At 38.8% G+C, this 24,347-nt stretch overlaps 1 protein-coding gene across 3 annotated transcripts in view; it reads right to left on the reverse strand.

The window, feature by feature from the left end:
- Window positions 1-13,605: 13,605 nt before the first annotated feature.
- The window catches only part of LOC121372471, a 29,303-nt gene continuing 18,561 nt past the window's right edge, over window positions 13,606-24,347 (reverse strand). For all 3 annotated transcript variants that reach the window (XM_041498816.1, XM_041498807.1, XM_041498797.1), the window contains 2 exons: window positions 19,726-23,536; window positions 13,606-14,137 (listed from right to left, as the gene is read on the reverse strand). In XM_041498816.1, coding sequence (XP_041354750.1) covers window positions 14,115-14,137; window positions 19,726-23,536 — 3,834 coding nt within the window. In that variant the 3' untranslated portion in view covers window positions 13,606-14,114. The remainder of the gene's footprint in view (window positions 14,138-19,725; window positions 23,537-24,347) is intronic.

Consider the following 24,347-nt stretch of genomic DNA (forward strand, 5'->3'; position numbering starts at 1 on the left):
AATAGCCTGAATAAAAATAAAAAAAATAGTCTGAACAAAACAAATAAAAAAAAATTGCATAAAAAAATCCTATCAAAAAAGATAATAATATAAAATATAAAATATAGACAGATAAAAAGAGAGCAATAAGATAAGTAGTTTCAAAACTTAGGGAAAAATACAGCAACGAAATTCATAATGCTATGGCCAAACAAAAATAATATAAAGGGTGAAACGATTAAAAAATAAAAACATAACCAAACTCAGAAAATTTAAAATGAAGTATAAAAAAGACACCTAAAATTACAAGCCATAATTAGACACAAATTTTAAAACCATTGATGATATAAATAAAATAATGAAATCTTAAACATAATCAATCATTAAATATACCAGTCCGAAATCTGTGCTAAACAAATGCATTCCTTATCTGCAATAAAGCGAAAATAAAAATCGGGATTAGAAGCCCAAAGAGATGCCCATATAAGATAAGTGACTTTATCAAATGTCTTAGGATGTACCACAAATACCGATTCAAAATTGAGTCATTGCATATAATTAATAAATAATCTTAACTGAGAATTTTGAGGTAGTTGGATATTTCCCAGACTCAGAATCTGCGATCACTCTCAAGTTTGTGCCATGCACACCGTATACAAGCCAGGGATTAGCAGAACATCCAGTAATTACAGATGGAACGCCCCCCGTAGTTCGATATGGGAAATGCAAATCGTTCAATTAATATTCCAGATTATTGATAATGAATAAGGTTAGTTACTGCAATAACTGAATATAATCAAATCGTGACAAGTGACAGAGCTGATACTATTCAGGCAGGCTTTAGACTACAGACCCATATTTTTACTCTAAATAACACTCATTGATCAAATTACCGATAAGGTTATTTAAAGAAATTGTAGGTATATGGCTGTATGTTGATGTCAAACTGGGCATCCCAATAATGATTCTGTTCCTTAGACATAAGAAAAGGATTCGAACTGATAATTGCATTACCGGGGAATACGCCTCAAATATTGTATGGCAAGCGTTACTTGCAGAGTATTTGATTTACTCGAAATAGTAACTTATAGTGTTGAAAACTAATCAAAGGGACACGTGCCAAGCTGGTTTAGGATGCTTAGGAACTACAGGCCATATATTTACTCTAAAAACACTCATTTGATAAATACCGAAGTAAAAAGAAAAAAGGTCTACGGCTGTTGTGTTGATTTCAAACTGGCATTTGATTCTCTAATAGGACACAATATTCAACAAATCAAAGCATTAATGGGAATTTACGGGCAATATGTTAAACATAATCAAGTCCCTGTACTCATAATGTAATTTATGTTCAAAAGAATAAAGGCTGTTCCAATGCCATTTCATTCATAACATTGGATTTACGGCAGGGGTGCATCCTATTCACCAACCCTTTCAGGTAATCACTTGACCACTTTGAGACATATGTAGCAGGATATTGAAGGTTAAGGTTCCACTGACAAAATGTCTTTTTGCCACATGTTTTTTGCAGATGACTTACTTCTGTGATCAGAAGATCCAGATGGCCTTACAAAAACCGCCTTGGGCAACCTTTCCAAACTATTGTGCAAGATTAATGATCTCAACAATCATATAAGGAAGACAAAGATTGTTATGTTTGGAGTAACAGCCAAAACAAATAAGATTAAATGGTACTATCTGGCAATCCTGTACCGATACAAACAAATATACCAATTTGGGAATAGATGTTACTCAGAAAACCCCAAAGAGCAGTTTATTTTTATTATGAAAAATCAGGACCCAGCCAACATAGGTGTTATTTGCAAGTTGGTTTTCCAATATAATGAATAGACTGTAGTAGTGACATACATGTATGTGTATATATGTATGTAAAAATATAGTCATTAATTGTTTGTTGATATTGCAACTTTCTAATGTTATTTTGTGCACTCTGTTCCCATGTGGAATGTTTAAATGCAATAAATTTTATCTTATCTTATCTTATGTCATTCAACAGACGCTGTGACCCTTTGCTTTAGAACACTGGCTGGAGGAATGTTGGTATAGTACCAGGTTCCGACCATCAGCATAGGAGCAGTCTCCCGCCCTATTTGGTTCCTATTTCTTTTTATTTTCTAAAGAATTTAAAAACAGTATAAAATAAATTAAAACATATTAAAAAGAGCACGCCAGTAACCTAACAAAATTTCTAAAAAAGAGCCAAATTAAGAATTAAAAAAGATATATACAATATATTTGGTCGGGGAGGAAGGAGGGGCGTTACTGCCAGATAACATACCCCCCATCATCAGCCGGGAGTAAACATACATTTACACACCATTCATACCACAAAATACAGTTAAAAATATATTTAATACATATAACATATCATACATATATATAAAATTCTTTACAGAAATATTAAAGATCCGGTACAATTTTAAAATTTGCCAAATAACACCGCAGCACGCCAGGCGCGACTAGACCACGGCAAGTATTAAGAGAGGTGGAGAATGGGGCGGGCAATGTCCTTCCAACTCCCTAAAGAGAAGAGGAATTACATATAGTAATATTGCCGCACCCACAGAAAATTGAATATGTCCCGAGAAAAAGACCAAGGGGGGGGGGGGGGGGGGGGGCAGGCCCACACCAGGGACCAATGGTCTCCCAGCCAAGGTCGGCACCCCCCCCCCAGGCATCCCGGAACTGATAAACAGAGACCTCCCGGGCGTTCACCCTCGCACCTATCTAACAATGCCTAATGGTGTTCGCCCCGGAGGTCCATTAATTAATTTATTTAAATATTAATACCTGATTGATATACAAAGGCGACCACCAGCCTGTCCACCACCGCCTTATGGGTTTTTTTCCGGATTTAATAAATTGTAAGCTGTAAACTGTAATTTATTTTTATTTAAATAGTTAATTAATTTTAGTCTAATTTTGACATGTTTGGTACACTCAATCAAAAAGTGATTTACATTATCTATAGTATGGCATACCAAACAATTAGGAGATTTCTTAGCTTTAATTTTAAATTTAGTATCATTTAGTGCGGATGAGACACCCATCCGCAATCTTGCTAAATTGTTTGTGGCTTTTAACATTGAACGATACCGGACCGGGGATGGCCGCCCTTGGCTTAATAAACGAATGCCACACTCTGGTTCTGTGGTCCCACTCCGTCTGCCACAGTTTACCAAAGTGTGGCTCGGCTATGGAGTTAATTTCATTATAATTATGTGCCACCGGTACGCCGACCACGGGGTCCAGCAAACTCCTTTTAGCGCACACATCGGCCAGTTCATTGCCGGCTATCCCGATATGTGCCGGGACCCACTCCATGACGAGCTCAACTCCTTCACCCACAATTTTACTATAAATTTTAGTAATTTTGGAAACTATCTCTGGTCTGACACTGTGGGCGCCTCCGATAGCCTGCAAAGCACTAAGACTATCAGAGAGAAGGACATATCTGGTAGGGCTATTAACTTTATAATAACGTTCGACCCACTTCAGAGAATACAGTATGGCCATCAGTTCGGATGTATAAACTGATATATTGTCCGACAGCCTAGCCCTAATGGCAGTCGGTTTTTTAGAATTATTATTTTTGATTATAAAGGCCATTCCTGTTTTTCCAGTGTCAGGGTCCTTCGACCCATCTGTGTAAATCTGTATTGCACCCGGGTAGAATTCCCCCAACACTATTTGGAAGACAATTTTCTTAAAGTTATTGTTATTTGTTTTAATAATTTCTTCTCTGATGTGGTATTGGACAAGTGGGGTTGCGGTCAGCCATGGTGGGGTAGGATCCATATCCATCCCCACCAACGGCAGACCCACAATCACACAGTCATTCGCGAATTTATTTAAGTAAGAAACCACAGAGATGTCCCCGTCTCTGTTTACATTTACAGCTATAGGTTTTAACTGGTTGACTGGAGAATCAGGCACCAGACTACGAATCTTATTAATATATTTTAACCCCTGCCTGATTCTCCTCAGGGCCAACGGCATAACCCCCAACTCAACCAAGACACTATCATATGGCGTACAGATAGTGCCCCCCACAATAATTTTGAGGGCCCTACCATATATGCCATCAAGTTTTCCAAGTTGAGTCTGACTAGCACAGCCAAAGGCCTGAGCACCATATTGCAATCTGGACACAATGAATGCCTCAAAGATCATGAGCAGAGTCTTACGATCTGCACCCCATGGAGTTCCTGATAAAACCCTCAATAAATTGAGATATATCGTGCAATTACCAGCAACCTCAGTAATGTGCTCCCCAAAACTAAGATTGTGGTCAAAGATTACTCCCAGGAATTTGACAGATTGCACTTGATTAATAATTAATTCATTAAATTTTAAATTTAATTCACTAATTGATTTAAACTGTCTTTTTTTATGAAAAATTATACTTTTAGTTTTTGCCTTTGAAATGGTAACACCCCAAGCTCTGGACCGAATCAAGCTTGATTCCATGGGCAGTCATCCTCACCCTGTCGCAGACACAACCACAAATAACGTAACTAATTAAGCAAACACCCAGTTAAAAGTAGTCTATCACGATAAACCTTGTTTTATTTTCCTTTAAAATAGCTTAAAATATTAATATGTCTGATAAAAATTCCCGAAAGCTGATTTTAATAGATGTTCTACGAAACGCGGCGCTTCTAATGATACCAAAATAAACACACCCAGACCAAGATACTTGTAATTTTCACCGATACAATTGGATCCTTATAATATGGCACAAAGCAAGCATGACTGCAAATCGATTCATTAATAATAGTCATTTTTAGAATGTCAACAATTAAATGCCATGAGCAACTTGTGCACGTGTATATGTATGTAGATATAAATTTAATTATTTATTTACTTGTTTGTTCTTTTCTTTCGTTCTTTATTTCTTCATTTATAGATTTTAAAAACATAATAATTTATTTTAATTTGTGGATGGTATTAAATGGTATACGTTCTAAAACAATAAAAACAAAACAAGTAATAGTGATCAGTTTGCAATTATTAATTATGGCTTATTTCAATAATATAACAAAATATATATGTTATGCATTGATACAATAATTATACCTATGGTTATGGGTACCTTTTCGTCAATAATTCAAATTTAAGAATAATAAATTTGGTTTTGGAAACTGATTCCCTCCCTGCAGTATACATACGTTTATAAATGTTTGAAATAATTTAATAAATAATCAAAAAATTATCCATCATGTCTTTCAATGAATGAAATCGGTATGGTTGTAAAATAAAGTGCATAACTTCATGGTGGTAACGTCATTTCATTATTTGTGTAGAGTTTTTGGAAATGTAATAATGATTGTAATCATGATTGCTAGACAATGTATTCGCAATCGTAATCGATTACTTTCAATTATCTTGTAATCGTAATCGTAATCATGACATTCTAAAGTAATCGTAATCGTAATCGATTACTTTTGTCAAGTAATCGCCCGATCTCTGATATATATATTAACCGGGTTATAATATATATGTATGTATGTATGTATGTATAGTGTACATAACACATGAATAACTGACAAATGGGCCTGGTTGATACGAGAGTAAAAGTAAAGTTTGTTTTATTTAACGACACCACTAGAGCACATTGATTTTTTTATCTTATCATCGGCTATTGGACGTCAAACATATAGTCATTCTGACACTGTTTTATTTAGAGGAAACCCGCTGTCGCCACATAGGCACTCTTTTACGACATGCAGCATGGGATCTTTTATTTGCGCTTCCCACAGGCAGGATAGCACAAACCATGGCCTTTTTTTAACCAGTTATGGATCACTGATCGGTGCAAGTGGTTTACACCTACCGATTGAGCCTTGCGGAGCACTCAGGGTTTGGAGTCGGTATCTGGATTAAAAATCCCATGCCTCAACTGGGATCTGAACCCAGTACCTACCAGCCTATAGACCGATACGAGAGAGTACCAACCCTTTACGAGCACATATTAGACGCCCCTACTATACCCATAAACCAGGGTCGGGTCTAGAAAATATGGGGGGGGGAGGGGGGGGGAGGGGGGGGGGGGGGGGGGGGGGGGACCAACTGGCTAAAGCGCGCATGGACCAACACGTTAAAAGGGCATCCCAATTGGGGACGGGGGGAGGGGATAAGAGGGTGTGTGCGTTCTGGACCCTCCCTTGAATCCGCCTCGGCTCAATAACTGGTTTAATACAAACTTTAACTATCCACAATCATTCCACAACCATATCTTCATTGGTGAATGAATATCAGTCCTTCGGTCAAATACCTCTGTCACATCACCAAATTACAGATTCCACTACAACACGTACTTGCGTTATTAACACACACTACATTCTGCAACTATGGGGTTTCTTTTTCGAAACTAAACTCTGAAATCTAATTAGATATGTCTTGATGTGGTTTTTTCCCATGCCTCTATTAAAGTAATTTCCTAGCGACAGTTCATTTGTGGGTTTACTGAGGCTGCCTGGGATTGCACTGGTTGAGGGCGACGTAAAATCAGTAATGTCGATCATACCATCCCTTCAAACAAAATTGAAATAACTCAGAAGGAAACATTTTGAAAAGGAGATTGCGTTGCATCTTGTACGACATTTCTAGTCTTCTTGCATTGGAGTGTAACACTTTGCCATTAGGTTGACAATTCAGTAAATTAAAGACTTGATACAAGGGCAGAATCTGGGGTGGGAATCCTGCTACAGACGAAGTGGAGATACTGAAAAGGAGATTGCGTTGCATCTTGTGCCACATTCCCAGTCATCTTGCACTGGAGTGCAACACTGTACATCTCAGTAAATTAAAGACTTGATACAAGGGCAGAATGAATCTGGGGTGGGGGTGGCAATCCTGCTACAGACGAAGGGGAGATATTGTTTTGTTGAGTGGAATGGTAGCCCATGTGCAGGAATGACTAAAATTCAGTGTTAGGTTGTCTAGCCCGAGTACCGTGACGGTAAGAGAGCTAGACGGACATTTGGACAGTTATCAACATTATCATATGGTCAGGAAGGAAGGAAATGGTTTATTTAACGACGCACTCAACACATTTTATTTACGGTTATATGGCGTCGGACATAGGACCACACACATATTTTGAGGGAGGAAACCCGCTGTCGCCACTTCATGGGCTACTCTTTTCGATTAGCAGCAAGGGATCTTTTATATGCACCATTCCATAGACAGGATAGCACATAATACGGCCTTTAATACACCAGTCGTGGTGCACTGGCTGGAGCAAGAATAGCCCAATGAGCCCACCGACGGGGATCGATCCCAAACCGACCGCGCATCAAATAAGCGCTTTCCCACTGGGCTACCATACGGTCAGAGACCAATCTATATAAATTCTGCGCAATCGCTTCCTACCAAACGGTAGTCAATGATTCCCGCTCTAATACAACAACAATTCTATGTTTGACGTTTAAATACCTTTACATCGATCATTTTCGAGCTCCCAGATAAAATGTTTTTAACATATTGATCACTAATACACAAACTACAGGAAGAAACCCGACAGCACCCCCTTTCAATAATGTTCTGGTTAAATACGTATTTGCTGACGGGGTTTTCCCAGTAGTGTGTGTATTAGTGATTAATATGTGAATTGTTTTTAATCAGGGAGCTCAAAAATGATGGATATAACGGTATTTAACGTCAAACATAGGATTGTTATTGTATTCGTTAAAATTAAATTTTGTTTTGTTTAACGACACCACTAGAGCACAGTGATTTATTAATCATCGGCTATTGGATGTCAAACATTTGGTAATTTTAAGTTGTAGTCTTAGAGAGAAAACCCGCTACATTTTTTTCATTAGTAGCAAGGGATCTTTTCTATGCACCATCCCACATACAGGTTAGCACATACCCCACGGTCTTTGATATACCAGTCGTGGTGCACTGGCTGGAATGAGAGATAGCCCAATGGGCCCACCGACGGGGATCGATCCCTGACCGACTGCGAATCAAGCGAGCGCTTTACCACCGGGCTACATCCCGTCCCCCTATTATTGTATTAGTTTGGGAATCTTTGACTACCGTTTTGTAGGCAGCGATCGCGCAGAATATATATCTAGACTGGTCTCTCACCGAAGTGTTGATAACTGTTACAAATGTCGGTCTAGCTCTCTTACCGCCAGAGTACTCCCGTTCAGTCAGTCGTTTATCGCTAACGCTTGCCAGTTTCTTTTTTTCCCCTCCATACATTGAACCGAATGACCACTTCGTGAACCAGTCAAAATAAATTCCACTTACGTTTAGCGTTTTAGGCAGGTTCGGTTAACCGCTTGTTGCTAACGTCCACTAGACCGGATTTTACGCTACACAGTAAATCGAATTACCACTTCGGGAACCAGTCGAAATAGTTTGCAAACGTTAGCGAAAAACGGCTGGATGAACTTGAACTGGGGCAAGTTCAGCGAGAAAACGTTTCGCTAATGTTCGCGAAGTATTTGACTGGTTCCCGACGTGACCATTTGGTTTACCATGCAGCGCATAAACCAGTCTAGCGGACGTTTTTCTGCTCGGCCTGGCTGAACTCGCCACCAGACAACTTTTATTTCATGACATAGCCTTTTGGCACCATGCCGCAGTTTCCCGTGTGACGCATCATTATTTTCTGTAGTAGCTTTAATATTGTCCGGTTTAGGAAACAGATCTTCATTAAAAATAAATAATAAAAAATACCGAATATCTTTTAAGATATTTCTTTGATGATTACATTGTGTTTATATAAACCATTGGTTTGAAGTTACTTGTTAATTTTAGTAGTAAATGCTAACCACGTCGTATACTGCCATTTTTGTAAGAGCAAAATGAGGTGGCATTCTGGTTTAAACCTCAAATTCGGGGGAAAATGACAGAGATATTCTGACAAAATGTGCTAATCTGAGACGTTTTCACCATGAATTTCCATCATTCTACACTCAAAATTAGTTGCAATCCATGTTAAAAATGCGTAGTGATTCGTTTGCAACCCTATATAGCTATTTGGTAGTAATGCTAATATGAATAAATGTTGCCCAGATTCAACCTACATTGACTGTTTTGTTTGGTAGCTAACAAGCGAACTTAGTTCCTAAAAATAGCAGTCACATAGCCCTCTAAACATTACTCTATTTTTTTACAGAATATATTCTGGCATAGAAATTGTATTGAAATGTATGCAAAAGTCAGTGGAGTTGTGCAACTTTTATTACTGAATGCATAACAGTCAGTCATTTGGTAAAATGCTTGCCACTCGTTTTATTAAAATAAAAGTTTAACTATAACACATGGGCATGCATTATTACTGACACGTTTTATTCTGAAGCTGTAGGTATAGAATTTTTAAGACAATAACTGCATTCACTTCATGAAAATCATACTGAATAAAATTTAATTAATACACCGTAACACGACTAGATGTAAGTACATAAGCCTGGAAAACAACTTAATGACACCAACTTTTATTTGATAAAAGACAGTTACAATAAGACACGTGTTTACAACACAACTCGCCACAATGTGAAATGGAAAGGACTTCGTATTCGACGTATATATCCCTGAAATGAACGTTGACAATTCCATACTATTGCCAATTAAAGGTGCTATTTTTTTTTTTAGGTAGACGAATTAGGTGGTGTACAAGTAGTATATTTCTTTTTCAAAATCGACCGGAAATATTATTCATCCAGGACCGTAACCAGGATTTTGAGGGGGGGGGGGGGGGGGGGGGGACAGTCGTTAAGGCTTATGGTCAGGCACCAAGTGCCTCACACGTGGGCTCGAAGCGCCCGAGTTGCTTAGGGGGATCCGGGGGCATATTGAAAAAAAGAAGAAGCCATCAGTGGGTCGACCCCCCCCCCCCCCCCCCCCTTGGCTACGAGCCTGTCATCATCGATACAATAAAATAAATAATATTCTTAAAATGTAATAGTCTACGTATACATAACAAGTCAATGGTTTTACAAAAACCTACCTCACAAGATACATGTATTATAATTAATGCGTTACACGTGGGCTCGAAGCGCCCGAGTTGCTTAGGGGGATCCGGGGGCATATTGAAAAAAAAAAAAAAGCCATCAGTGGGTCAACCCCCCCCCCCCCCCCTCCTCCCCCTTGGCTACGAGCCTGTCATCAACGATACAATAAAATAAATAATATTCTTAAAATGTAATAGTCTACGTATACATAACAAGTCAATGGTTTTACAAAAACCTACCTCACAAGATGCATGTATTATAATTAATGCGTTACCCGCCTACCCCTGTGCCCACCACATCTTCCACATGATAATGTCGGGATCAGCCAGGAAATAAATAGATGCCTTTCTGGTAGTACTAAATCAAATAACATTCGGCTGGGTCAAAGTTCGAGGGTTAGGGTTAAGGCCGAGCTGTTAATATAACCCGTCCTGCCATTGGTGATAAATCTGACAAGTGTTTGTTGTCCAAAAAATTAGTTTTATCTGCGCAATAAAGCAGGGATGGATTATGGTTTAGGTAATGGGGGTTTCCGAGACAATATGTAAATGTTTATAATTTGAAATGATAAATTTTACAGGATACCTCACAGAGAGAGAGAGAGAGAGAGAGAGAGAGAGAGAGAGAGAGAGAGAGAGAGAGAGAGAGAGAGAGAGAGAGAGAGAGAGATTGTTGATTGTGAACTGCTTCAAACTGATGCGTACATCAGCGCTACTTAATATAGTTTTTAGCAGGGGGGGGGGGGGGTGGTCCGCGCAACTGGGTATCCCCACATAATCCGCCCCTGCAATAAAGGTATTTCATCAAGTACCACTTGGGCTTGAAACATGTATGGGGTAGCCGTAAAATTAGGTACTGCAATTTTGTGCAAAACAATTTTGAGAGAGGGGTTGTAGCACTGACATTTACCAGTCACAGTTTGGTTGATATATACGTTAACATTGACGCCTGTGGAATTTTATTTGGTGTAGTACAACATTCTAGTAAAATGCAATATGACAGAAGCTATCTAAGGGACACAACTTTTCATGGTACACAAATACACACGATAACCTTTCCTCCAAATACATATTAGAACCATTTTAAACGAGGAAGATTTTTGGCGCAGCGTGGGCGATGAACGGGGGAAACGGATGCATCAAAGAATCGATTCTTTTGTTATCAATGTAATGTTTCCACATGAGTGGCATGGTTTTTGTTCCATGTTTAAAACCTCGTACATTGAAAATTGCCAGTAATGTTCATAAACATGCTTATTATATGTATACTGTATATGGTAAAGTTCTTACAATGTCGTGTAAATGCAGTTGTTACAATGTCGTGTACATGTATAATAAGCTTATATGCAGTTGTTAATGTCCGTTTATATATGCAGTTGTTACAATGTATTATTATGTATCTTATATAGCTATATATGCAGTTGTTCACAATAAAACAGGTTCCTGATCTCATACAATGTTTGTATTATTGATTATATGTACAGTAGGTGATAATATGCAGGTTTGTACTTACAAAATGTCCGTGTATTTTTTTTCTATTTTGAGGGATATCTATATAGCGTTTTGATGAGTTTTACTGTATTTCATATATAAAAATTTCAGTTGTTACAAACATACAGTCGTGTATAAAACCTTTTACAGTCTAACTATTATATGAGATACTAATGTCATGACAATGCCATTTGTAGGGTATGATTGAGTTCAAAAGTTTTATAAGCATGAGCCCAGTCTGGTATAAAACATTTAACTCTAGATGCGTGTAATATGACGGAGGAAGGAAATGTTTGTTATAACACACTCAACACATTAGATTTTATTGGTTATAATGGTTTCAGACATATGGTTAAGGACCTCACAGATATTGAGTGAGGAAACCCTCTGTCGCCCGCTTCATGGGCAATAAAATTAGCAGCAAGGTATCTTTATATCACTCACCAAAACAGGGTATAATACCAAATACCAGTCGTTCATGTGCAACAGTTGACTTAAAATCTAAAATTAGTTTGTCAACAACCTGACAAATGCATATTTTGGACCTAGACTCTCGTACAGTAAAATCCCTCTAATTTACTGGACATCTACAACAGAGTGAACCAAAAATAAAAATAGTCTAAAACAGTTTACTTCTCAGATGCACATGCATTGTTTAAAATATAGAAAAATATTTTGTTATAAAAACACCAGGATGACCAGAAACACTTCTATTGTAAAATGGATACCGGGATAGCTATATTTTTTTCTCATAATTTTGAGGGATATCTGCTTCACCAAATGGGTTTCGTTTTTTGCATTTCTTAAGATGAGAACTTACTTATCTAAAAAGCTTGACATTTTTTAAAATAAAAAAAATAAACAGAAAAAATATTCAAACATGGACATCTACAATAAAAACAAAAATAAAACAACCGGTCCTGGGAATGAAAGATGTGAATTAAACAGATTGCTTTCATCTAGTGCAATCTGTTTTTCACATCAACATTCAAGATATCTGGTCTGTCTGTGCTGTCTGTCTGTCTGTCCTTTTAGAGTCTGTCTGTGAATTTCTTATTTCTTTATTTCTCTATTACTAGATCGGTATGGGATCAAAGAAGTGATGGACTAATGTTTTATTTAACAACGCACTCAACACAATTTACGGTTAATATAGCCATGGTTAAGGACAAAGATGTATGGTGTCGTCACTTCATGGGCTCTCTTTTCGATTAGAGATCTGAGTCCCACAGGACTACTAAAACCTTTGTTACAGTTTTGGAGCACAGGCTGGAACGAAAGAGCCCAGTGACTGACCGTGCATCACTAACACTTTACACTGGGCTACGTTCCACCCCTGGATGCCAGAATGCAAAAATCGAAAATGGAGTGTCTTTTTCCCCCCAGATGTCTGTCTGACTCTAAAAGGCCCCTAGATTTCATGGAAACATGAGACTCTAAAAATCATGAAACTCAAATCTGTTACCCACTATCCAGTGACAGAAATAAGGAGAATGTTTTACTAATCCCACTGGACAAATACACTCAACAATCATTAGATTTATGGTACAAATATGGTTTTTTAGACATATGTTTGGTTAAGGACCTCACAGATATTGAGTGAGGAAACCCGCTGTCGCCGCTTCATGGGCTACTCTTTTTCGATTAGCAGCAAGGTATCTTTTATATGCACTATCCCACAAACAGGGTAGTACATTAGAGGGAGGGGGGGGGGGCACGTGCGCCCCCCCCCCCCCCCCCCCCTCCCTGCTTCCTATGCTAGTGGAATGAAACTGAAAAAGTGCTTCCCATAACATTAGAAATCCAGGGACCTGTCCTCCCTCTCCCCTGAATATTAATTACTAGTATGTACACTATATTATGACTCCCACTGCCCAACCTCCACCCCGACTTGGTCAGTATGGGTATAAAAGAAAAGTACATGAAGTACATGTATATCTAGAATATGAAAACCTTGTTTTCATTCCTGAGAGTCTGTCTTAAAGGGACATTCCTGAGTTTGCTTCAACTTTTAAGATGGTATCGACTAATAGAGACTTCTTAACAATTGTAATTACATAGCAAATATATGTTTCTGCATAAAATATTAGTGGTTGTATATTAAATGTGTTTCTGATTGTTCTAATATTTGTACCAGGTTAAATTTCATTTTATTCCCTAAAATATATTTTTTCGTAGGTACGAAATTATTTCAAGACAAAATCCAGTTTGGGCTTCTTACAAATATTAAGACGACCAGAAACTCAGGAATGTCCCTTTAAGTGTTTCCCATAATATCAGAAATCCAGGGACCTCTCCCCTGAATATTAATTACCCACCCTCACACAACTTCCACCCAGACTTCATCAGTATAGGTATCAAAGAAAAAAATGCAATACACTGTATATCTAGAACATGAAAAACTTATTTTCATTCCCAAGAGTTAGGGGAGCCAACCAATCCCTCATATGATTTCACAGCAAGGACTTTCAGCCTCTCCGTGGGTTATCTTCCTCTCGGTGTTTGTCATCACTAGAGGAAGGAGGACGTAGATCCAGCGTGTTTGAACCGTGTGTTCAGCTCCTGAGATCTCTGGATGATGGCTTTCCTCTGCACGTCATCGAAGTGATTCACCTTCAGGTCGGTGTCTCGGTCAAACGGTTTCCGCTCCTTAGGCTTCTCCTTCTCTTTCTTCTGTGAATAACAACCAGGATATAGTCATGTTAATATGTAACTAACAACCAGGAAATGGTGACGTTAATATGTAAAAAGTAGGAAATGGTGATGTTAATATGTCAATAACAACCAGGAAATGGTGATGTTAATACATTAAAAGTAGAAAATAGTGATGTTAATATGTAAATAACAATCAGGAAATAGTCATGTTAATATGTCAATAACAACCAGGAAATGGTGATGTTAATACATAAAAGGTAGACAATAGTGATGTTCATATGTAACTAACAACCAGGAAATAGTGGTGTTAATATGTGAATAACAACCATGAAATGGTGATGTTAATATGTGAATAACAACCAGGAAATGGTGATGTTAATATGTGAATAACAACCAGGAAATAGTGATGTTAATATGTAAATAACCAGGAAATAGTAATGTTAATATGTAAATAACAACCATGAATTGGGGATGTTAATATATAAATAACAACCAGAAAATTGTGATGTTAATATGTAAATAACAACCAGGAAACAGTGATGTTAATATGTAAATAATCAGGAAACTGTGATGTTAATATGTAAATAATCAGGAAACTGATGTTAACATATAATCAGGAAATAATGATGATATGTAAATAACAACCAGGAAATAGTGATGTTAATATGTAAATAACAACCATGAATTGGGGATGTTAATATATAAATAACAACCAGAAAATTGTGATGTTAATATGTAAATAACAACTAGGAAACAGTGATGTTAATATGTAAATAACCAGGAAACAATGATGTTAATAAGTAAATAACAACCAGGAAATAGTTATGCTAATATACATGTATTAATAAAAACCATGAATTGTTAACAGTGATGTTAATATGAAAATAACAACCAGGAAACAGACTGTGATGTTAATATATAAACATTACTACATTTGTGCTGTATAGGGTTATAAAGATAGATATGCATGCACATACACGCACAATAGAACAGTAACATACACTGGCACACAACCTCTTTCAATCAGTATACTCAACATGTCACATATAGTCATATATGTATATAACTGACTTGCACATTACAGGATAATTTAAAGAACTTGGAGGTATCTACCAGTTGATGAAATACTAGACTTATTTCACTGAGAACATAACACTAGCTGGATCTGAAATGGAAGCCTATTGAATATTCCACTCTAGATGAAAAACCACATAATGATATTCATGAAAAATAGAACAAATTTACCTAGGGTGTTCATTATCTTTGATGGCAGGAGGCTCTTTTGCGAAAAGTAGGTTGCTTTATCTACTGAACACAGTCAGAACTATGTTCCAGCCAGTGCACCACAACTGGTATATCAAAGGCCATGGTATGTACTACTCTGTGGGATGGTGCATATAAAAGATATCTTGCTGCTAATCAAAAAGAGTAGCCCATGAAGTGGTGACAGCAGGTTTCCTCTCTCAATATCTGTGTGGTCCTTAACCATATGTTTGACACCATATAATCCTAAATATACTACTCAAAAGAATTTAAGGGTCAAATATTTATAACCAAATAAGTTTCAGAGTGTATTAGATTGATGATGTAAACTACACCAAAAATTTAATTTATTGTTCCATATTTACAAAAAAACACAAATAAACGTCACTGTATACAAGAAAGTCACATGACATGCTGTCAAAGTTGAAGGTTGTCAAACATGGATTTTACACATTAGAACATTCGTTTAATAGTGTGTGAATCCACCCCTGGCGCGAATACACTCGACACACCGTTGCCTCATGCTGTTGATCAGACGTCTGAAGAACTCTTGGGGAATGGCCTGCCACTCTGCCATAAGAAGTTGACCCAGATCATGAAGGTTGGCCGGAGGGGCATGGTTATCCCGAACTCTCCTGCCGAATTCGTCCCAGGCGTGCTCTATTGGGGCCAAGTCAGGCGAATATGCTGGCCAATCCATCCTGGCGATACCTTGTTGTCTGAGAAAATCCGTTACCACCATGGCGTGGTGGGGTCTGGCATGGTCATCCTGCAGAACTGCCCCGCCGCCAATCTGCTGAAGGCCTGGGAAAACCAATGGCCGGATAATCTCATTCAGATAGCGGATTCCATTCAGATTGCCATCCACCACATAGAGGGGGGTCCTGTGGTGGATAGAGATGCCGCCCCACACCATGACGCTGCCACCACCGAACCGGTGACGTTGTCTAACGTTAACGTCAGCGAAGCGCTCCCCAGGACGTCTGTAGACACGAACCTGACCGTCGTTGAACTGGAGACTAAACCTAGACTCATCAGTGAACATCACTCGACCCCACTGAACACGTTGCCACCGCAGATGAAGCATGCACCAGTGACGTCTGGCCGTTCTGCGACGTGGTAGGAGTGGTGGTCGATCAGCCTGGTGACGGCAGCATAGATTATTGGCTCTCAGACGATTGCGTATGGTTTGATCAGACACTCGAGTTCCAGTCGCAGTCCGCAGATTGTCACATAATCGGCGTGCAGTGGTTGTGCGTTGACGTAGAGCCATACTGGTGATGTAGCGGTCCTCTCTATTTGTAGTGCTTCGGGGTCTTCCCGAACGTGGACGATTTCGAACAGAATTCGTTGCTTGGTACCGTTGCCACAGTCGGCCAACAACTCTCTGACTGACACCAAGTCTCAGAGCATTTCTTTGCGTATTGCCATCCTGAAGCCAAGCAACAGCCCTTCCTCGATCTTCGATAGTCAGCTGACGTCGTACCATTGTCGAATTTGGAGTGTGCACCGTACACGAACGCAAGCTCCAATTATACGGAAATTCAGCATTGGGAACATGGAATACACATGCAAAGCGTGCAAATGAAGCGCTTTGTGAAAAAGCAAGTTATGGGCACTTAGCAGACCTTTCGCTTTCGCCCTAATTTACGTGCAAATGTAAGCATGTTTTCGCCATTAGAACTAGTCGACAGTGTCAATGACAGTGGATTTTAATTCATTTATGGGTTGCTTAGACCCACTTTCGTCAAAATGGAACAATACCATGCGTGACATTATGGTCTAGCTAATATAATTGACATTCAGAAAATAATGTCGAAAATATCGTCTGACCTTTAAATTCTTTTGAGTAGTATAAAATGTGTTGAGTGCATCATTAAATAAAATATTTCCGTCCTTCCTTCTGTCAGAACTATAGCCATAAGCATGAAAAATAGCAGGGGAGGAATCAGGAAATACTTTTGGGGTGGGACCAAGGGATAAATGGCACATGGACCAACGAATGCTGATCAACTCACTCCAAAACCAACTCGTCGCAGTGTTTGGACAACTCACCTCAAACTTTACTGTTCGTAAATAATTTAAGAAATTAAAAATGGATGTCTACAACTTTGGTGTCATTTTATTTATTAATATTACAATGAAACTGCTATTATGACCACTTATTAAATGGTTTTATATTGGGGAGATCCTAATATCGGATAAATAATGAACTGTCAAGCCTATTTTAACGACATTTCCGAGTTTGTCTCTTATTGCCTAGAAGGAATGATCAGGCAAGGATTTTGGACTAAGACTGGTGTGCATATCAACAATATTTAATGCACTTAATTGCCTAAAATAGTGATATATTAATTGATATGATTTGACATCACAGTGTGGGGCGAGTTGACCAACTGCTGGGGCGAGTTTGTTTTGGGGCGAGTTTGTTTTGGGGCGAGTTTGTTTTGGGGCGAGTTGACCTGTTCTTGGACCAACTCGTAAAAAGGACTTCATAGTAAAAGTTTCAGCAATAAAAAACCTGACACATAAACACATGAAAGGAAACATGCATGCACATCTACAAACTCAAACCGTATCTGAAAATATCTACTTGCAAAAATTAAAATAGAAACAGTAATGATCCTGATCATGCAACTCTGTGACAAGAAGTGTTAAAGTCTGTTTTGTTTAACGACACCACTAGAGCACACTGCACATCAGCTATTGAATGTCAAACATTTGGTAATTTCTGACACATTACATTACTGATACATTATTCAGTTAACGGCATGCAATCTTTTATATATACTTTGCCAAAGACAGGACAGCACATACCATGGCCTTTAATATACCAGTCGGGACACTGGTGGGAACAGAGAAAAACAATGAGGCAGCCTCAAAGAGTTCTCAGCAGAAATGTGATAATGTTAATATTTACCACCACCCTCCATCCCTGCAAAATTATTGAATTTAAATAAAATAATTGTTTCACATTTGTTTACAGTTATTTCTATAATGCCAAAACTACGTACTTAACATTTTTGAAAGTCAAAGGAATATTAGCTAGATACACATGTAAATGTACCCGCTAACATACATCTTACAAATGACACAGATATGTTTTACTAGGATAAAACAATATAAAATTTAAACACTACTATGCAAAAAAGGAAAAAAAAAAAGAGAACATAACAAAAATGGAAACATAACAATCCGAGTACTGCTAAGGTAATACATGTCCCCTACCAGGCCCAACAAATTTCATGTCTTCTAAGTTCAAGGGCCACAACTCTATCAAAAATGGGTTATTCGCCAGGAAAGTTAAACTTAATCTGGAGCTGTACATAGTAAAGCTATACACAATCACTGAACTCAATACCTTGAGGTATTGTGAAAACAATATCTGAAAACTATATGTAGGACAGATGGACAGACAGACAGACAGACAGACAGACAGAAAGATGGGCAGAGACAAAACCTGTAGTCCGTTCTGTAAGGGACTAATAACTGAACCGCTACAGTGTATATCTGAGGGCCTTATTGAAGATTTGCTTTGTCTGTGTCACGCTCATTAAATAATTTGTTTGTTTTGTTTAACACCGCCACTACAGCACATTGATTTATTAATCATCAGCTATTAGATGTCAAAAATTTGGTAATTTTGACATATAGTCTTAGAGGGAAACCTGCTACATTTTTCCATTAGAAGCAAGGGATATTTTATATGCACCATCCCACAGACAGGATAGCACATACCATGGCCTTTGATATACCAGTTGTGGTGCACTGGTTGGGACCAGAAATAGCTCAATGAGCCCACCAACGGGAATCGATCTCAGACTGACTGTGCATCAAGCGAGCGCTTTACCACTAGGCTACATCCCACTCCCCTACTATGCAAAAAAGGAAGAAACAAAAAGAAAACGGAGAAAAAACCATAAATGCCATTTTCAGAAAATTTAAAATAACAATCAGAGTACTGCAAAAGCAATAAATATTCCCTATCAGGACAAACATTTTTCATATGTTCTAAGTTCAAGGGTCACAACTCTGTAACTGGGTAATTTGCCATGAAAGTCAAACTTGATCTGTAACAGTACATGATAAAGCTATACACAAACTTTCAATTCAATAACTTGAGGAATTGTGAAAAAAATATCCGGAAAACAATATGGGACTGACAGACAGAAGGATGTAGACAAACCCTATAATTCCATCCGGTTGGACCGGTAGGGTACTAATAACTAAACCAATACGGTCTATATCTGAAGGCTTTATTGAAGACTTGCTTTTTCTGTGTCACCCTCATTAAATAAACAATTAATTAATTATATCATTATCATCATTATACAAGTTTGTACCTGCATCAGCTGGAATGACAATCTGCATCACTTTAGGCTCCCCAGTTATGGGCAACACAGGAGCCATGCCGAAGGCAAGCTGCGCCATGATGGCGTTTCCCGTGGTCTTGATGCTCTGGTTGGTGTAACACCTCGACAGCTTGCACTTCTTGCTGAGCTCGGCCATGAACTTCTCCATCTTGCCTCTCCCGACCGGCCGGCCATTGTACCAGATCTTGTCGTCCTCGAATGACGGCTGAGGATACTGCCACAAGCGGTGACTCTGAGGACTAAGCTTGGAGATGTACTTTTCGAAGGACAGGACCGGGCAGAAGGGAGATCCCGGGACCTCACACATGAACTCTTTGGTCGGTATGGTCTTCCTGACACAGCGGAGCTTGCTGACCGGGTGGGTGGTGACAACGAACGTGCTCTTGGTCATCATCTCCATGCTGTCGCCGCGACAGAGGTACATGCGGATGTCGAACTGGACCTTGTTGAGCAGTCCCTGAGGGGTGTTGATAGTCATGTAGCAGCTGTTGTACAGCTTGTGACGGTCCTCATCCGAGATTATGGGATGGTGGTTCAGAATCTTCCCCGTGGCTCGAATGTTCCTGATGGCGTCTTTGTAGCACTTGGCGACTCTCTTGAAGGCTGCGTCCCTGGTGATGTCAAACTCTCGGTTGAAAGGAGCCGACCGGAGATACCGGTTGAGACCGTATCGGAAATACTGCAGGGAAGACTCTTTGTAGACCTCCCCATCCTCCTTGCGTACATCCATGAAGAAGTGGCACAGACATTTGCACAGCTCCGCTGGCTCAAAGGTTTCAAAGTTTTCTGGCCATTTTTTCTTTTTCAGATATCTACGGAATAGCTTGGCTGCACGTCTGTCAGCTTTCACTGTTCTTGTGGAATAATCAGCACAGTTGGGATTTTTACCAAAGTCTGTGTCACCGAACTCCTCAATTGAATCCATGTCAGTACAAGCACTGAAAGATACGTTATCAAGCTCATCAATGTCATGTGACTGGGAAGCAAGACCAGCATCTTGTATTGCTGAACTTTGACCTGTCTTTTCATTTCCTATGAACCTTTCACCTGTATTTCCCTTACCTTGAAACACATCATCCAGGTGAGAGAAGTTTGATTCATCATCATCATCAGCATCATCATCCCCATCTGAATTCATCTCAACCTTGATGCTGTCCAACCCAATCACTGGTACCTGAACATTGGCACCAGGTGATTGCAGTTTTCTAATCACTTCGCTACTGGAAGAACTTTCAGCATCTGTACCAGACTCCATACCTAACAGCTTGCCACAATCATCCAGTCCCGAAATGTCATGGTTACTCTTTGGCATGATCATACCTAGTGACCAGGATGTATCAGAGTCACCCAATTTGTGGGGAAGATATATCTTTTCATAAGACTGATCGGCACTTTGTCCAGATGTGAATGCCTGCTGGTCCTGCGAAACAGATACATCCATCTGGCCACTATCGGTCTGCTTATCTGGCAAGATGACCTGCTCTGTCTGTCTGACTCTACCAGTCTCCATGTCAACATCACCTTTCGTGCAAGCAGGAGCTGCCTTGTTGACTTGATTCTCCTTCTGTACAAGAGTGCTGGATACTTTATTCAGCATGACTGGTCCTTGTACTCCTGAATCTGCTTGTCCTGAAAAGGCGTTTGCTGTAATATTCAGTTTCTGTGAGAGTGACCTAGAATACTCGGGATTGGACTTTCCCGCCATAACATGCAACACATTTCCTGATTCGAGAACAGTATCTGGAGGCAGTGGATGCATGCGTCTTCCAGTCGGGACTTCGATCAAGACTGCTGGCTGCTGTTGCGCAAGCATGGCATGGTTGGTCAACTCTCGGTTCTGATCTACACCAGAACTAACACCATTCACACCCACATTGTTCAACTTATTCTGATGTGAACTGTTGTGATATTCACCATGACCCACTTTCCATGTGTCTCCAGCAGGACAAGGTTGACCTTGACCTACTTTCAACATGCCTCCAGCAGTGCAGGGCTGGCCTTGACCTACTTTCAATGTACCTCCAGCAGGGCAGGGCTGGCCTTGACCTACTTTCAATGTGTCTCCAGCAGGGCAGGATTGGCCTACTTTCCATGTGTCTCCAGCATGGCAAGGCTGAACTTGCTGACCTAAGTTCCATGTGTTTCCAGCAGAGGACTGGACTTGTTGACCTATTTTCCATTCTTCCCCAGCAGAGCAGGGCTGACCCTGTCTGTGACTGTCCGTCTTTCTCAGACACTGTTCTATCCTGTCCAGTCGATCACTAACCTGTCTGAGTCGATCGTTCTCTATCGTCATCAGATGCTGTTTGGTGTCCTTCAGAATCTCCAGTATCGTGTCCATCTTGGTATTGATGTGATGGATTGCCGTACTTGTTCCAGAAGCATCTCCTGAAAGACCTGCAAGAGGTAAGGTCCATGAGGACACTGGAGGCAACTCTCTGTAACGTGAGTCCATGTTTAACCATGGCATTGCACTAGTCTTGTGAAAAGAATCTTCAATATCAAAGCAATCCTTAGACGAGGATGATGGTATCTGTGATTCACACTTCACATAAAACAGATCATCCTCAAATAAACTCAATGAAAAGTCTGACAAATTTTTGTAAATGTTTTTCACCTGAGATTGAACAGCATTATTTGTTTCAGCATAATTTTCAGATATCATTAAAGAGGGCTTACAAAATTTAACTGCCTTTGTATTATTTGGAACTGAGTGACTAGAAGAACAGTGTGAACACCAATCAGAGGTAGTAGTGACATCACAAATGCCGCCTTGTATTGCTGTGGAATGATCAGATGTGAACTGTTTGTTTGACTTTGATACGGAATGTATTTGTCTCTGAAAGTCTGACACTGAGAGTTCTGAACCTGAATCTGGTTGAGCTGCCTGTGGAGAATCAATAACACTTGTGAGACTAGAATGTATAATGGAACTGTCTGATGGATCAAGTTTTCTTAAATATGATGCAAATGGTTGTAGTACTGATGACCTTTCTTTTGTAGTTTCTACAGACACACCATGTTTCTTTTCTGTATCCAACAGAGAATCAAAAACATTTGTGAGACTAGAATGTGTAATGGAACAGTCTCCTAGATAACGTTTTCTTAAATATGATGCAAATGGTTTTGATACTGATGACCTTTCGTTTGTAATTTCTACAGACAAACTTTGTTTCTTTTCTGCATCCAACAGAGAATCAAAAACACTTATGAGACTAGAATGTGTAATGGAACTGTCTGATGGATCAAGTTTTCTTAAGTATGATGCAAATGGTTTTACTACTGATGGCTGCACTTTTGTATTTTCTACAGACATATCATACTTCTTTTCTGCATCTAACAGAGAATCATGAATATTTGAAGTATTAAGACTAGCCTGAATGATGGAAATGTCTGATGGATCACATTTTCTTAATGGTTTTGATAATGATGATCTTTCTTTTGTACTTTCTATAGACACAATGAGGTTTTTTTCTGCATCAATTTTTTTTTCATCATTTGATGCAAACACATTGCTGTCTTTACAACACAATGACATCACATCAGAAAAGTTGAATTCAGCATTCTTTTCTGTACATGAACCATTTAGTACATTAAAACATGTATTAGAATGTCTTGCTTTTGATGACTGAGACACAGGTGGGAAGACAGATGACAAAGAAGATCCCAATGAAGACATTTTTTCTGAATCTGTCATCGGTGTGTGAACTTTGTGTGACTCTGGCACAAGAACACTGACACAGTGAAGGAGGCACGCTGCACATTCCTCCGGAATAGTGTCCTGGAATAAACAAACAGGAACGATTGGTCTATAATCAGTCGTTCTTGATAACAATCAAACACACAGGCATCTTGTGCACATAATACAGTGTCTACTTGATAATCCATCCATAAAATTCCAACTGTCTTGTTCTAGACTTCAACTATTTAAGACTTTCCAATTTGATTTTCCGAAACATTCTTGGTATTAAGTCTTCAAGCATATTTGCTCACCAATTGTGTCATGTATGTATTGTATAAATGTACTGTGAGAACGTATTGCACCTTTACTGTAACACCTGCCATAATATATTTCTTTTCGTATTAATGTTTGATATTAGTAAAACACTAATAAAAATCTGACCTAAAGTAGTGTCGGAAATAGAATAAAACTGATTTTCGTCGATTATGTCTTTCATATTAAACTGACAGGTAAATATTTTGTAAATATATATTTAATGATACTTTACGTAATATAGCATTTACTTGTTTGGGTTGTCATTGATGTACAAGGTGGTGTTTACTCTTGAATTTAAAAGAAAGATGTTAGTAAATAGGTGATTTGTGTACTTTATTGGAACAGACTATAACACATTTTGATCGACATGTGTCAATTTCATTTACCCTTAAACAAACTTTTAATTTAAAGCTGTAAGTTAACTGAGTATTTTGAATTGTAGCATAAATTATTAATTATGATCAGCATATTTAGTGAATATAAATTCAATATAAGTACATTAGAAATTTACACAATATTGCAACCACTTAAATGTGCTATATCATAGTTATATGTCAGCATCTGTTTGTGATAAAGATTCTCCAATACAAAATGT

This window comes from Gigantopelta aegis, chromosome 1 (assembly GCF_016097555.1).
Source record: "Gigantopelta aegis isolate Gae_Host chromosome 1, Gae_host_genome, whole genome shotgun sequence".
NCBI classification, from domain to species: Eukaryota; Metazoa; Mollusca; class Gastropoda; order Neomphalida; family Peltospiridae; genus Gigantopelta; species Gigantopelta aegis.